The 13181-nt window shown below is 40.6% G+C and overlaps 1 protein-coding gene across 1 annotated transcript in view; it reads right to left on the bottom strand.

Moving 5' to 3' along the window:
• The window catches only part of COLEC12 (collectin subfamily member 12), an 84656-nt gene that overhangs the window by 3191 nt on the left and 68284 nt on the right, over nt 1-13181 (bottom strand). The window contains exons 3-7 of the mRNA XM_010166115.1: nt 8298-8396; nt 4696-5742; nt 2792-3280; nt 1787-1923; nt 922-1031 (exon numbers count right to left, since the gene is read on the bottom strand). Coding sequence (XP_010164417.1) covers nt 922-1031; nt 1787-1923; nt 2792-3280; nt 4696-5742; nt 8298-8385 — 1871 coding nt within the window. The 5' untranslated portion in view covers nt 8386-8396. The remainder of the gene's footprint in view (nt 1-921; nt 1032-1786; nt 1924-2791; nt 3281-4695; nt 5743-8297; nt 8397-13181) is intronic.

Below are 13181 nucleotides of genomic sequence, written 5' to 3'. Positions count from 1 at the left end.
CACACAGCTTTCCAGAAGTAATGAAATACTTTGAAAATCAGTAACTGACAGCTCTGAGGTTATGACAGGACACCTAAAACCACAGTGTAACGGAAACCTATTGAAAGCAGTGAGTGAAGCGGGAATCAGTCACAGTGCTGCAAAAAAGAGAAAGAAAGATGAAAATGGGGAGGGAGAAAAAGGGAAAAATATTATGGCTCATTTGAAATATATCTGACTTTTTCCATGTTTCTCATCAAAATGAACACCAGTGAGATCACAGCTAATCATTTTGTAACATCTGACTGACTGTAGCCTGTTTTTCTGGAGCACAGCATGCTCAGCTCTATAAACTCTTTAGTCCCCTCCTCAGTATTAAAAATTTGGGTGGTTGCAATCTGTTCCATTTAGAATAAATTAGGTGTAGCCCTAGGATTCCTGGAGAGCTGCCAATTAAGTTCTCAGCTGGCCAAAACTTAGACACCCTTGTTTCATGCATTTTCCTTGTGTTTAATGCTTTCCACTTGGATTTGGGCTTATCTAAAGGCTGGTCATTTTTTATCAGAATGAGCACTCTATTTATAGCCAGTTGTAATGCAAATAAGGAAACTTCAAACCAAGACAGCAAAACTGTCTGTGCTTTCCATCTCAACTTTGTAATAAAAGTCAGGAGCAAATGTTTTGGCAAGAAACACTGTGCTATGTAGCTCTGTGATTCTTTCATTCAACATTCAGTTTTCTTCCTGGCAAGAAAAGAAAGCCTTGTGCGTGGAGAAGGGAAGCAGAAAAGCCAGTTCAACAGTACCCTCAGTAACAAATTGTTTAATTGGCATCTACAACCCTCTGGATCCACTGGATAATTTCCAGATTCTGCTTATAGAAGTGTCAGCAAGAGTGGTAGCATCTGCAGGAAATGAATGCCATTGTTTTTTATTTACGTACGTGTAAACTGGTAAGGATCCATCCAGCCATCTCCATTCATTTTCCTTCTCTGAATCTGTTAGTCCAATCCAGAAGCTGCCTTTCCCCAAAATCTGCCTTTTTATCCATTGCTGCAGAAGAAAGATCTTAGTCCATAACAAAAATCCACAACTGTCTTTGGAGTCAATAAGCTATCCTGGTTTCATGAGTATCTTTGTTATCAGAACAAGGCCAACTCCTGAAACGTATCTTCAGCTTAGAAAAATTTCTTTGGCCTTGTGGCCCCTTGCCCACGCTAGAATCCATAGCAATGTTTGTATGTGAGATAAAGAGAGCTAGTAATGAAAATTAGGTTGACATAAAATTACAGCCAACATCTTATACATACAAATTGAAAAAAACCTGAAGAGTAAGCAGTAGTATTTCGACATTCCCGCTGCTACGCAGCCTCCAAATAATTATGCTGAACAGTAGTAAAAGTATAGCTAGACTTATAGTTAGATTAAAAATATTTTTGAGCCACAGTAATCTCAGGCTGTGAAGCAGACAATTTAAAATTAAATTATTTTTACCACTGCAAAGAATACATTTTGGATAATATGCAAGGCCTAATGGACTCCATCTTTAAAAGTTAAAAACTCCTACAATTCTCACCAACCTTCCTGACTGTTCTGTGCCCACCACCTTCAGGGTCAGCACCAGCTCTGCTCACACTGCCCTTCTGCACATGGAGAAGCTACTGAGCAGACAATCACTGAAGTCAATCACTGTGTCTGCTTCACTACATGAATTCATAATGCTCTCAGCTTCCCATTTGCCTTGTGGCTTCTGCATGTTAAATAACCTCAAACTCTCTCCTTGAAAAACAGAAAGAGAAGGTAATTACCTGCTCCTCTTTGTTGTTTATGATAACCAAGCGTGATGCCTTCTCTTCACAGAATAACTTTGCCTCTTCAAAAATCTCTCTTTCATTTGAAAAGTAATAGCACTTTTCTGTATAATTCTTCCAATGAGGAGAACAACCTGTCATACGAATTTTTTTTTTAATTAAACCAACCACTGATAAATCAACAGGTCAGCAACTTTCTGCATAGGACAAGTAACAAGGAACCCATACGCATCTACAGCATGCTGCCATCTAACACACAAGGATTTACTTACCTGGATGCTGACTCTGTGAAATCAAGACTGAACTGTGTGGTCAAGGGGATTATTTAATTACTTGTACTACTGTCGCCTTTTCTTTAGCTGTAAACATTAACTTAAATCAGATTCATGTCATCAGAAGGAAGACCAACAAGTATGGCTTCACTTAAGGGCTCTTTGTGATAAATCCCAGAGATTTAGTTTAAGGTAGCAGAGGTTATTTGAACCAGTAACTAAGTGGTGAGCACCCTCTGCTAGATCATAGAATCATAGAATGGTTTGGGTTGGAAGGGATCTTAAAGATCATCTAGTTCCAATCCCCCTGCCATCAGCAGGGACACCTTCCACTAGATCAGGTTGCTCAAAGCCTCATCCAGCCTGGCCTTAAACACTTCCAGGGAGGGGGCATCCACAGCTTCCTTGGGCAACCTGTTCCAGTGTCTGACCACCCTCACAGTCAATAATTTCTTCCTAATATCTAATCTAAACCTGCCCTCTTCCTGTTTAAACCCATTTCCCCTTGTTCTGTCATTAACTGCCCTTATGAAAAGTCCTTCCACAGCTTTCCTGTAGGCCCCTTCAGGTACTGGAAGGCCACTATAAGGTCTTCCTGAAGCCTTCTCTTTGCCAGGCTGAACAGCCCCAACTCTCTCAGCCTGTCCTCATAGGAGAGGTGCTCCAGATAGATGCAAACAGATATATTTGTACGTCAGTAAAAGGCGCACGCGGTGTGTTGATAGCTTACCATTAGCCTCGGGCACTGACGTAGGTTCACTTTGAAGTGCCATTGGCATCCCTGGACCTGGTGGCCCTGGTGGGCCAGGTGGGCCCTTTGGACCAGGCAGCCCAGGGACTCCAGGTAGCCCAGGTAGTCCTCGAGGTCCCGGTACCCCTGGCTCTCCCACAGTTCCTTGCAGGCCTTGAAATCCTGGTGGGCCTTGGGGCCCAGGTGGACCATCTTTGCCTTGTGGACCTGGTGGCCCCGGGTCTCCGCTTGGTCCAGGCAAACCCGTCTTGCCAGGAGAACCTCTCTGACCTTTGGAGCCAGGCGATCCTCTTGAACCTTTACTTCCTTTTTCTCCTGGTGGCCCAGTTGGCCCAGGTGGGCCCTTCTCACCTGCAGGTCCTGGTGGTCCGGGCTCTCCTCTCTCTCCTTTTTGTCCTTTTAGGCCAGCGGGGCCAAGAGGACCTTGAGGGCCTCTGTCACCTTTAGGTCCCCTGGGACCAGGAGGGCCTGAAACAATGCAAGCATTAAAAGTGGGGATACAGTCAGAAAACAAAACGAAAAGTGCACATGGGGTCCTTGTTTAATGTATCTCAGACCAGCAACACTGGTTATTCAGCGCTGTGAAAACCGGGCTCACAGCTACTTCAAGCCATGCTCGTAAAAGTACATCTGCTTCCCAGGTGCTGTATAGCACTGCTCTTTCCTGAGCCTCCATGAAACGCAGGATACAGAAGAAATAATCTGATGCACCTTGTCCTGTGAACTGGACAGTGACACCATGGCCCAGAGGAGCAGCTGAGGCACCAGTCCCTGCAAGACAAGCTCCGTGCTGCTGACGCACATGGTCCTGCATGTTGACGCTCCCGTTCTCTCACTCTGCTACACTCCCTTCTCCTTCTAGCCCCATCTCTCTGCTCTTAGACTACAGCACTCTTTCTCCTGCAATGGCTTTGTTTGCTGCTCTGACAATAACAGGTTGTCAGAAAGAGGCAAAGCAATGGATAGTGAGTAATTGTCCAACTGTGGGAAAGACCAGAAGTACTATTTGCTAACTGGCTGGCTCTTACAGGAAGGAGAACAATACACGATAGGAAACGGCAATATTGTGGCAGCAATAAGCAACAAAATCATTTTGGATTCTGATCACAGATGAGCAAATGTCTTCCCAATATCCCCCCTTCACCAATCTACAAAATTTAAACTCCTCCAGAGATAAATTCCTAAACTGGAGTCATTTAGGCCTGGTTGAAATGAGAAAGGTTAAGGTTACTGACATGTACTCTTGGTTCTAATTTGGCCTTAGTTTATTTGGAGCAGTGGACTAAAGATTTAGGTCTGACTGGTTCACATCAGGTTGGAAATATGAGTGTTCTTTTCATTTGGGATGATACTTGGCTGGGAGAAACCTCCTAAACTTGAAGCTATTTATTTCTGGAGAAAATAAAATATTCTCGGATTAAAAACTAAGCAAAGTAGGATGTTTTCTGGCAGACTAACAACTGGCTTAAAGTGAAATAGCAACTTGTTTTTCAGTAAGGGTGGACCTTTCTGGGAATAGTCCAATGTATATTTTTTAGCCATTTCCTCCTTAGCAGGGATTGGTTTCTTGAGGTTCCACACCTTCCCTAGCTTATTTTAGAAACTAAATCAAAAGCAGATCCAGTCGGTCAGTCAGTCAGAATGAAATTTTGCTAAGTCAGAACCTTCTTTCATAACATCCCCATTCTAGGTATGTAAAGAAGGCATAGGAAAATTAGTTAAGGAAAATTCAAGCTACGTTGACATTTCCAAAGTTTAGGATTAGATAATGAAAAACCCCAGCGCTCTGTACCAGCATGCACTGACTCCCACAGAACTAAAGAAGTAATGCAAGCAGGAATTCGGCATAGACCATTACAGGCATCATTAGGGAAGCTGCATACCTTGTAGGATAGTGAAATTCTTGATGAGCTGGCCATGTTTGGAATCTACCAGCTTCATTTCTTCCATGATTACTGACAAATTGGCAACTTCAACATCTAACCTTGACCTCATCAAATCCTGTTGCATTTTGAGAGATGCAGAGTCTAAGCGGATATTGGCTAGTGTGCTGTTCATAAAAATCAGCTCATCTGAATGTTTACTTAAAGTGTCTGTACAAGTTGTCCTGACCTCATTGAGATTGCTAGTCAGTGTCCGTAGATGATGAGCTGTGTAGCTGATGTTGCTAATGATATTGACTATATCGGTTTCAAAGACCTGGAACCTCTCTTCTAGCTGGTTGAATTTGGCAGAAGTTCTGTTTTCATATTCTTTATGCTGTTCCTGGAGATCCTTTAGATTTTGTTCGTTGGCTTGGGCAACTGTGGTGATGTTCTCCATTTGCCCACTGAAGGAGCTGAGCTGATTGTTCATGTCTTCAAGTGTATCATTGTTAGCTTTTGCCAATGCTGAGTTGTTGGCAGCCAAAGTCTGTAAATTTTGTACTTTCTCCTTAAGCCAGTCGGTGTCCTTCCGGGCTTGAAGGACAACCTGCTGCAGATTTTGAAAGTCATTCTTGATTCTTAGAATAGCCAAGCTTGTATCTTCCATTGACTTCTGCAGGACACTAATAAGATTTCTTTGCTGTATTTGTGTCAGGTTTAAGTTGTTCAGGTTCATGATAACCACATTATGAGAATGCACTTGGTTTTGCAGGTTTGTTTGGATATTACTTGTGTCTTGTTGAAGGTTGTTTATATAGCCAGTATATGCCTGAAGAGTCTTATTGACACTGATGATCATGAAAGAGTTACTATCTAAGGCACTTCTCATTTGGCTCTGTCTGTCATCTAACACATTTCCAGACTCCTGCAGCTTCTCCAGTGTATCTTTGTTTCTGTTAGTTTTCTCTGCAATGTCATGAAGCTGCTGACGAAGAGCCAGAATGTCAGATCTGAAGCTAGACAGTTCAGTGTTAGTATCCATGGCTTTTTGTCCAGCTTGGTCATCTGTTATACATGAAAAAAATTAAAAGGCTTTAGGAAGAGTTTTTTTTAAAACATAGTCTTAAAAAAGCACAGTGTATTTTAAGTACAGTCAGTTTATCAAAATGTTCTGTCAATACAACTTTTATGTTATCTTTTCCAGAAAAGAGAAACCACTAAGCAAAAGAGGAATCAGTGGAGACCTGGTGTCTTCTGAGGAGAACAAAATTGTAATTCTATCATCATATATGGGAAAAACTGCCATTAGAAACTGATAAGTATACACAGTCAAGTTGTGCTGTATTCTGAATGAAAACTGAAGGGTAAACAGAATTCAAAATATTAAAGAGGTATCAGTTAGTGTATGTTTTGAAGTTAAAACTGAATTTTGCTGAAAGCTCAGAAGTAAATTTTAGCTGTTTATATTTTCTTCCTCCTTTTCCCGGAGGTGGAATATCTTCATTGCAATTTAGTACATGTAGTTCTATTTTTTAAAATCCATTTTGTAAAATATTGAGTTTAGTTTTAAAGAAGTTATAATACCTATTTCAAAACAATATGGGTTAGAGACAACAGCTTTGCCAGAAGACTACTCCAGATATGACAGGATATGATGTATTTCTGTTTTGCTCTCTAACATATTACTATTGCTTTTAATGACATTTATTTTGCTGTCATTGTTTCCTCCTATGTTCTTTACATTGTTTTTGCTATTTTATGAGTTTGAGGAAGGCAAAACCTTTAATCTTTGAGGAACATCTCTGCTCCTGCTTATACTGCCCTACAGAATACTTGGAAACTTGTCCAAGTATGATTAAGCTTTTAAGCCTGCACAGCTCATCAGCCAGGACATAGAAACCAAGGAAATAAGCAGTCAACACTCACTTTCGGGGAAAATTCCCTTTCTTGACCTCAATCACTTCCATCTCCTACACACAGTCCATATATATTTTGTCGTCATCTAAGTGTAGCTATATTTATGAATTATGCAGTCTGAAGTCCCTCATTTCAGATGACTCCAAGAGAGAGCAGGATGGTTTTTATCAACTACAGTGAATACAGCTGTGTATGGAGCTTTTTTCTGGTCTGTTTGAATGAGTCATGATGGCAAACATCAAATGGTGGCTTGTGAGACTTCAGTCTGAAGTGTTTATGGAGCCTTTCATAGATAGACATCTTCCCGAGCACAGTTCCTCTCCCTGCCGCTTGTCTCACTCCAGGATCTTCTCAGCTCTGACTATATGTTTATTTCTTGGTTATAGCTCAAATTATATTGTGTTCCTCACAGAGCTCTGACAACTGCCAGGTCCACATACAGCTAATCCCTGAAGGCCTGTCTTTAATTCACCACATGTTGTTATCCCTTTGGCCCTACAGCAGTTCTCTTACCTTTATGCCTCCCACACACATTTCCCCATAACTTTTTTAACTTCCTCCATGGCAAGTCCACTTAAATGGGAACTGATGGTCCTGAGCATCTCACTGGCCATCCATCCAGCAGTGTGCAAAACTGTGTGGGCGTGAATGAATCAAAGGTGCCCCAAGTTGTGAAAATTTAATCAACATAATATAAGAACCCAAATATAACCAAAACAGTTGCATGTGCTTTAAGATGTACTTCTGGATATGCATCAGCAAAAGTACATGCCACTGAATTATCCCATGTCTTTGAACTAAATGCAGTGTGCAAATACTTCAGAATGCATCTATTTTTTGAGGGGAAAAAGTTGTAAAAATTTATAATCAAGCTGCAAGCAAATAATTTTTCCTAGAAATACATGTCTCAATATATTGTTTATAAAGCTAAACAAAATTTATTTAAAGAAGCACATGCATATATGTGTATATTAATATTTATATAAAAACTAATTATATAAACTGTAAGTCTATGTATATATAAATTGATAATAAACAGCTCTGCTTCCTTTCCAGACAAGAAAGAAAGAAAGAAAGGTAGAAATGTGCACTTAGTGAGTAGAATCCTTATCCGTGATCTTTTTCCATCTTCTTGCAAATTGACAACTGTGATAGCACTTGGGAAACTTGAACTCATAGCAACCTTGTGTCCTGTATTCCCTGAGATGATTAAGAAACATTTTATGGAAGTAATCAACTTATCTCCAACATAAGAGTTTTGAACAGTTTATTATTTGTGTACCTCTTAAAATGGCCTTCAGTTTTGAATCTTAATGGCTAAAACAGCATCATCATGACTGGGTAACAGATTTTCATTTTATGTAGAATCTCTTGTGCTGTGGAACAACTTCTGCTATGTTTTACATCTCTACCTCAGAGAAGACTCTCTCCTGAGGACAACCTTTAAGTGTCTGTTTATTTTAGTATAAATAATTTCAGAGTGACTTCAGTGGGAACTGTAAATATTAAAGTATGCCTAAAATGCTGTCCTAAGTAGAGCTGATCTTAACCATTTTAAAGTGCTTTCCCAAGTACTTGAGAAACTGGAATAGAAGTGCTGTATCTTGTCACAGCCAGAGTTTTTTCAGACAAAGTTCTGGCCACTATCTGCCAGAACACCCCAAAGCCACAATACAAAGGGGTTTTGCTTGTGTGTAGATTACCTAATTTCTTCAGACCACTCTCCACCTCTGTGAGCTTTTCTGTATATCTTCTGTGGGATGTTTCCAGACCACCTGTCACATTGTCCATTTTTTCTACAACTAGGGGAAAGAGAACAGTATGTTACAGAAAGAATAAAAGTGAAATTATAAAAAAAGTCTAGTAAACAATAAAGCAAACTGAAAAAAACACCACTACCATCAAACAAAACAAGAAACCACCGTAGTATTGCCTTGCTTGCCACTACACTGCTGTTACTCTGTGAAATGTTGGAAGGATGAGTTCCCATCTGCTGGTGGGACCCAGCATTCTTCCAGTTCTTCACTCTGCCAACAGTCTCCAAACATTTATTTGTCCATGAGCAATCTCTCTCCTGAATGAGCAAATTCCTCTTTGTGAGTTTTCCTCATGAACCAAGTCCTTTTCTTTTGACAGTATGTCCGTGCTCCAAGCACAGCGCTGTGTGGCAAAGGCAAACTGATTGCTAAAGGCTCAGACAGATGAGAGAAGACTTCCTTTTATTTTGCTACGAACCATTTCTCCTTAAAAAGAACACATTTTTTTTTCCTGTGCCTTTTAATAATTAAAAATTGCCACCTGGCTAGCAAACCTTGGTCTGAGATAGCAGTTTGAAGATGCAATTACTGAATGTTTTGGGGATCAACTTTTAAACGTATTGATAATGGTACAGGTCACTCAGAACAGTCTTGAAACCATTTTGCCTCATTAAGATTAAAAGGATGATCATTCAGCAAGTGCAGATTTATGGCTGATGTGCACTTTATTTTGTAATATCTAAGTCATTTTCTTGTCACTGAGACAATCTGATTATTTGATGAAATTGATATGGAAACGGAAAAAGCAGAGCAACAAATAAAGAGCCCAGAGTGGCTTCCAGTGACAAAATGTGAAAGGCTTGCAAGATTAAAGGTCACCTTCCGCTTCACAACAAACCTAGTCTAATACACTTTTGCATTCAAACCACAACCAGGGAACAGATTTCTTCTCCATCAGCAGATTATTTAGCTCTTTTGCTACACTGGGAGCAGAATGGATCTGCACCAGTCTGGGGAGAGGCTACATGAGTTATTGTGCCAGCCCCTACTTTCAAAGAGAAGAAATAAGGTGTTTCTAATGTCTTGAGATAGTGAAGCCAATTTTGTAAACCTGTGTGGGTTAGGGGCTACTGCTAAGTCTTTCTGTCCATGAGATAATCCACAACTCGGAAATAGTCTCATAGAAGTTGCTGCTATGCAAAGATTTGTTTTTTCACTAGAAGTGGAAATTTAGGGGATCTTTTGCTGCTCATGAGAAACCACAAGAATCCTGGAGCTTTAAAGTGTAGTCCACTAAGTGCTCCTTCTCTATTAACTTTTTTTTTCTGACTCTGTGTACCACAGTTACACAGCACGCTTTCATTGCTTCCCCAAAACCAACAGGAGAAACAGGAGATCATTATCTCTTGTGCAACTGCACCAAGGTAAGTGGAGTTACAACAGAGAAAAAGTCTCAAGGTTTTCAGAGAGACCAGACACCTTTTGGTGAATTACCTTCCTTCTCCTTCCTATACTGCTAACAAGCCAGTAAAACAGAGACAGCTATGTGCTTAAAGACAGAGTCAGAGTGGGCCTGGCTGTATTTGGGATGATGGCACATGGCTTGCTAAACACCAGATCCAGGCTACAATAATGGCTTTGCTTTTTCAGAGGGACCATTGCTCAGTACCTTCTGCTTTAGAAATCATGTTTCCCTCCGATATAGCACTAATGTTTCACTGGTTCTTCTGCCCATTCAAATTATTTGTCAAAATGCTGTATGCCATTTTTCCTAAATGAAGCCAGAGTTGATTCTCTGGTTGTCCTGCCCAACTGTCTTCCAAGCTGGAGCCCAGATCAGCAAAGGCCTTTTAGTTACTTCTAACACTCCACTGATGCGTGTATACACCTATGCATCACATGCTGTGAGCAGGAAGACCATACTTGGCTTTTCCTTCTGGCTAGCTCTAGGCAGCTCCTTTTCAGTCTGTGGTGTTCTGCTTTGTTTCTGGATACTCACTGTGAAGGACATGGTTCACTGTGAGCATTTAGACAGGACCTCGTGAAAGCATCTGGATTTAAAAAGCAGGCCTACTCCAACTGTTTCTTCTGGACTTGTGCCTGGACTAGCAATGTCACATCACCTATGGGTCTTGTTAATTTGTATTTAGTTCACCTGTTTTCTCCAGTTATGCAATACACTTGGAGTAGCAAATGAATATATATTATCAATAATGAAAGGAAAATGTAGTTTCTTCCTTTTGGTGTTCAAATGAATGCCATTTCAGATCTGAAGTTTGTAAAACTGAGATTTTATGGTGTCCTAAAACAACAAGAATATTTTCACAGTTGAGTGAAATCTAACACTGGAAACCTGGGTTAAAATATTCCCCTGAAGAGTCCAAAGCAAATGAAAATAGTAGAAATACTATCAATATGTGGTAGCCTGTACTGGCAGTTAGATGGGATTGGATGGAATTAAAGATACAGCAGCGTATAATATATTCATTGCCAAAACAACAACAAAAAAACCAACCTACCCTACACTAAAAAGACTAAAGCTGGTCTGTAGCTAAGGACATTCTTTGTATGGAACACCCCAAAAATTTGTTGAAGCAGGACTTCAATCAGAAGTCAATGTATTATTGACAATGGCCATGATATGTGGGGAAGACTGCCTGGACTGTGTCTGAAAGATCACTAATGAGCACTGTTAAAAGGTCTTTCAGTCCCCAGTAGCTTGTCTCCTACAGAAAGGAAGAGCTTTTAATTCTAGTGTGCAACTGGATGCCAGACAACAGTCCTGGATTGAGAGGGCTGACATGACACTTAGCCTGGAAGATGCTGGTTTAGAGAGGTTGGAAAGAGAAGGCTGCTTTCAAAGAGACACGGTATTGATTTTTACCTATTTGACACTAAATTGACAATGACTTACCTAGATTAACCTATGTGAAGCGCAGAACTAGCTATATCAGGCAAACCATTTCCTTTATTTTAATTCTGTTTCCCCTCAGATGGCAAGTCAGTCCTGTCACGTGAAGTATAGAGGAGAGAGACCAGAGCCAAGTTCAAACCACCCAGCTCCAGCAGCAGAAACAGTAGAGGTGAACTGCAGTGTTAGCTCAAGGGTTCCCAGTGATGCAGGATAAGCTGAATTTTGCCCATAGACAAAACAATTCATATATTTGCTTTGTACAGGGGCAGGATCTTAGCCTCTGGGGTCAAACAAATCATGCACTTGATGTCCTGACCAAACTCCTTCCCCAGGCAAGTTGTAGCTTACTTACTTTCTTGGTACTGCCTTGCAAGTGGAAAGGATGAACTCTGGGAAGAATGAGTAGCAAGGCGTGGCCAAAGTATGTTTTGTTGTTCTTGCTGTCAAAATAGGTCATATGGACGGAAGTCCTATTACTGGGAATGCCTTTCCTTTCCTGGCGGTAGCTTCCACCACCATCTCTGGATGGAGCCTTCAGTGGTAGATGAACACGTGAAGCACTCTCAGGAGTGGAAGTCAGCCTCTGGGGATTGTCCTGGGCTTGAAAAGCCACTTCCCATCTTCTTCAGAAAAAGGCAAAGGCAAAACAGGCAGACCAGCTGTAATATCCCTTATGAAGGACACTCTGCTGCTCCCAATAGCCTGCTGCTCTCAAAAATGCAAAGTCTGTCTATGCCTTAAGCTTGCTTTTGGATAGCTTCACCTTAATTCTCTCTGCATTGTCATCTCACTTTCTGACAAGGTCACTGTGGAAAATGTGGTAAAGACTCTCCAAAAGAAGCCAAAATTTCAAGTAGTTGCTGACTGGAACAGCAAGGACTGTCTGCATCTGAGACACTGTTTCAGAAACAGGGACAAAATGTGCCATCTCAGCAGGTGTGTTGGCCCTTGGTAGTGTCAGGCAAACTCTGCCTGGGAGACAGATAAAAGAAGCAGATGAAAGTCATGGTAGGCATTAGTCAAGAAACTTAAAAACAAGGACTGACCAGAGAATGAGAACTACCAGAAATTCAAGCTGAGAGCATGCTAGCTTCCCTCACTGGAGTGAACCACAGGAAGATCATTCACCTTCCATAGGCTAATTTCACACTGGCCGGTGACAGTAAAATTGTAACTTTGTATTTTGCATTTAATATAAGAAATTATGCTTAAAAAATTACAAATTGCTTTATTAATGTTTTTAATAATATGTCTTCTCAAAGCAGACTAATAAACTTGTCTTGTTATTCCTTCATGACCTTGATGTTTAATTCATGTTTTGGTTTCAGGTTTCTCCAGCCTACTATGTAATTTTGACTACCAGTTTGGAGGTTTGTTCTATGTTGACTCTGCCTCCCATTGAGTTATTTTTTTGCCTGCCATATTTAATCCACTGATTAGTAGTTTTAATGTTTTAAATCACAAAGGATATCTAAATACCACATAGGAAATGAAGGTTTTAAAAGTAGTTTTGGGCTTTATAAACATAAGTGTGGGAGGCCAATTTAATGGAAGCTAAAAGACTGAAAGAATCCCTGATGCCAGCAGAATTCCTTCATTCAGTGTAGCATTGCAATAAAAAAGACAAGCCAAATTCTGATGCAGACAGGAGAGTTCAAGAGCTCTATAAAATTTTATTTTGAGTGTTGTTCTTCCTTTAAGGCCTAATTCCTTCCCAATGATCAAAAATATTGCAATAAATCATTTGAATATGTACCATCAGCTGGGGTTTCATCCAGCTCATGTTTTCTCTGCAAATTAGTGCTGAGGCACTGTGGAGACGAAGCTCTTGTGCTGCAGGTACAAATGGCAAAATTAATGCCTGGCAGGACCATTTGCTGTTTGGCATTAGAGAAGGGATAGGTATCTTGGACTAA

The sequence above is a fragment of the Antrostomus carolinensis genome, unplaced genomic scaffold (assembly GCF_000700745.2).
Source record: "Antrostomus carolinensis isolate BGI_N321 unplaced genomic scaffold, ASM70074v2 scaffold11474, whole genome shotgun sequence".
In the NCBI taxonomy this organism is placed as follows: domain Eukaryota; kingdom Metazoa; phylum Chordata; class Aves; order Caprimulgiformes; family Caprimulgidae; genus Antrostomus; species Antrostomus carolinensis.
Note: the sequence above shows the minus strand (reverse complement) of the source record. Positions and strands in the feature narration are given on the sequence as shown.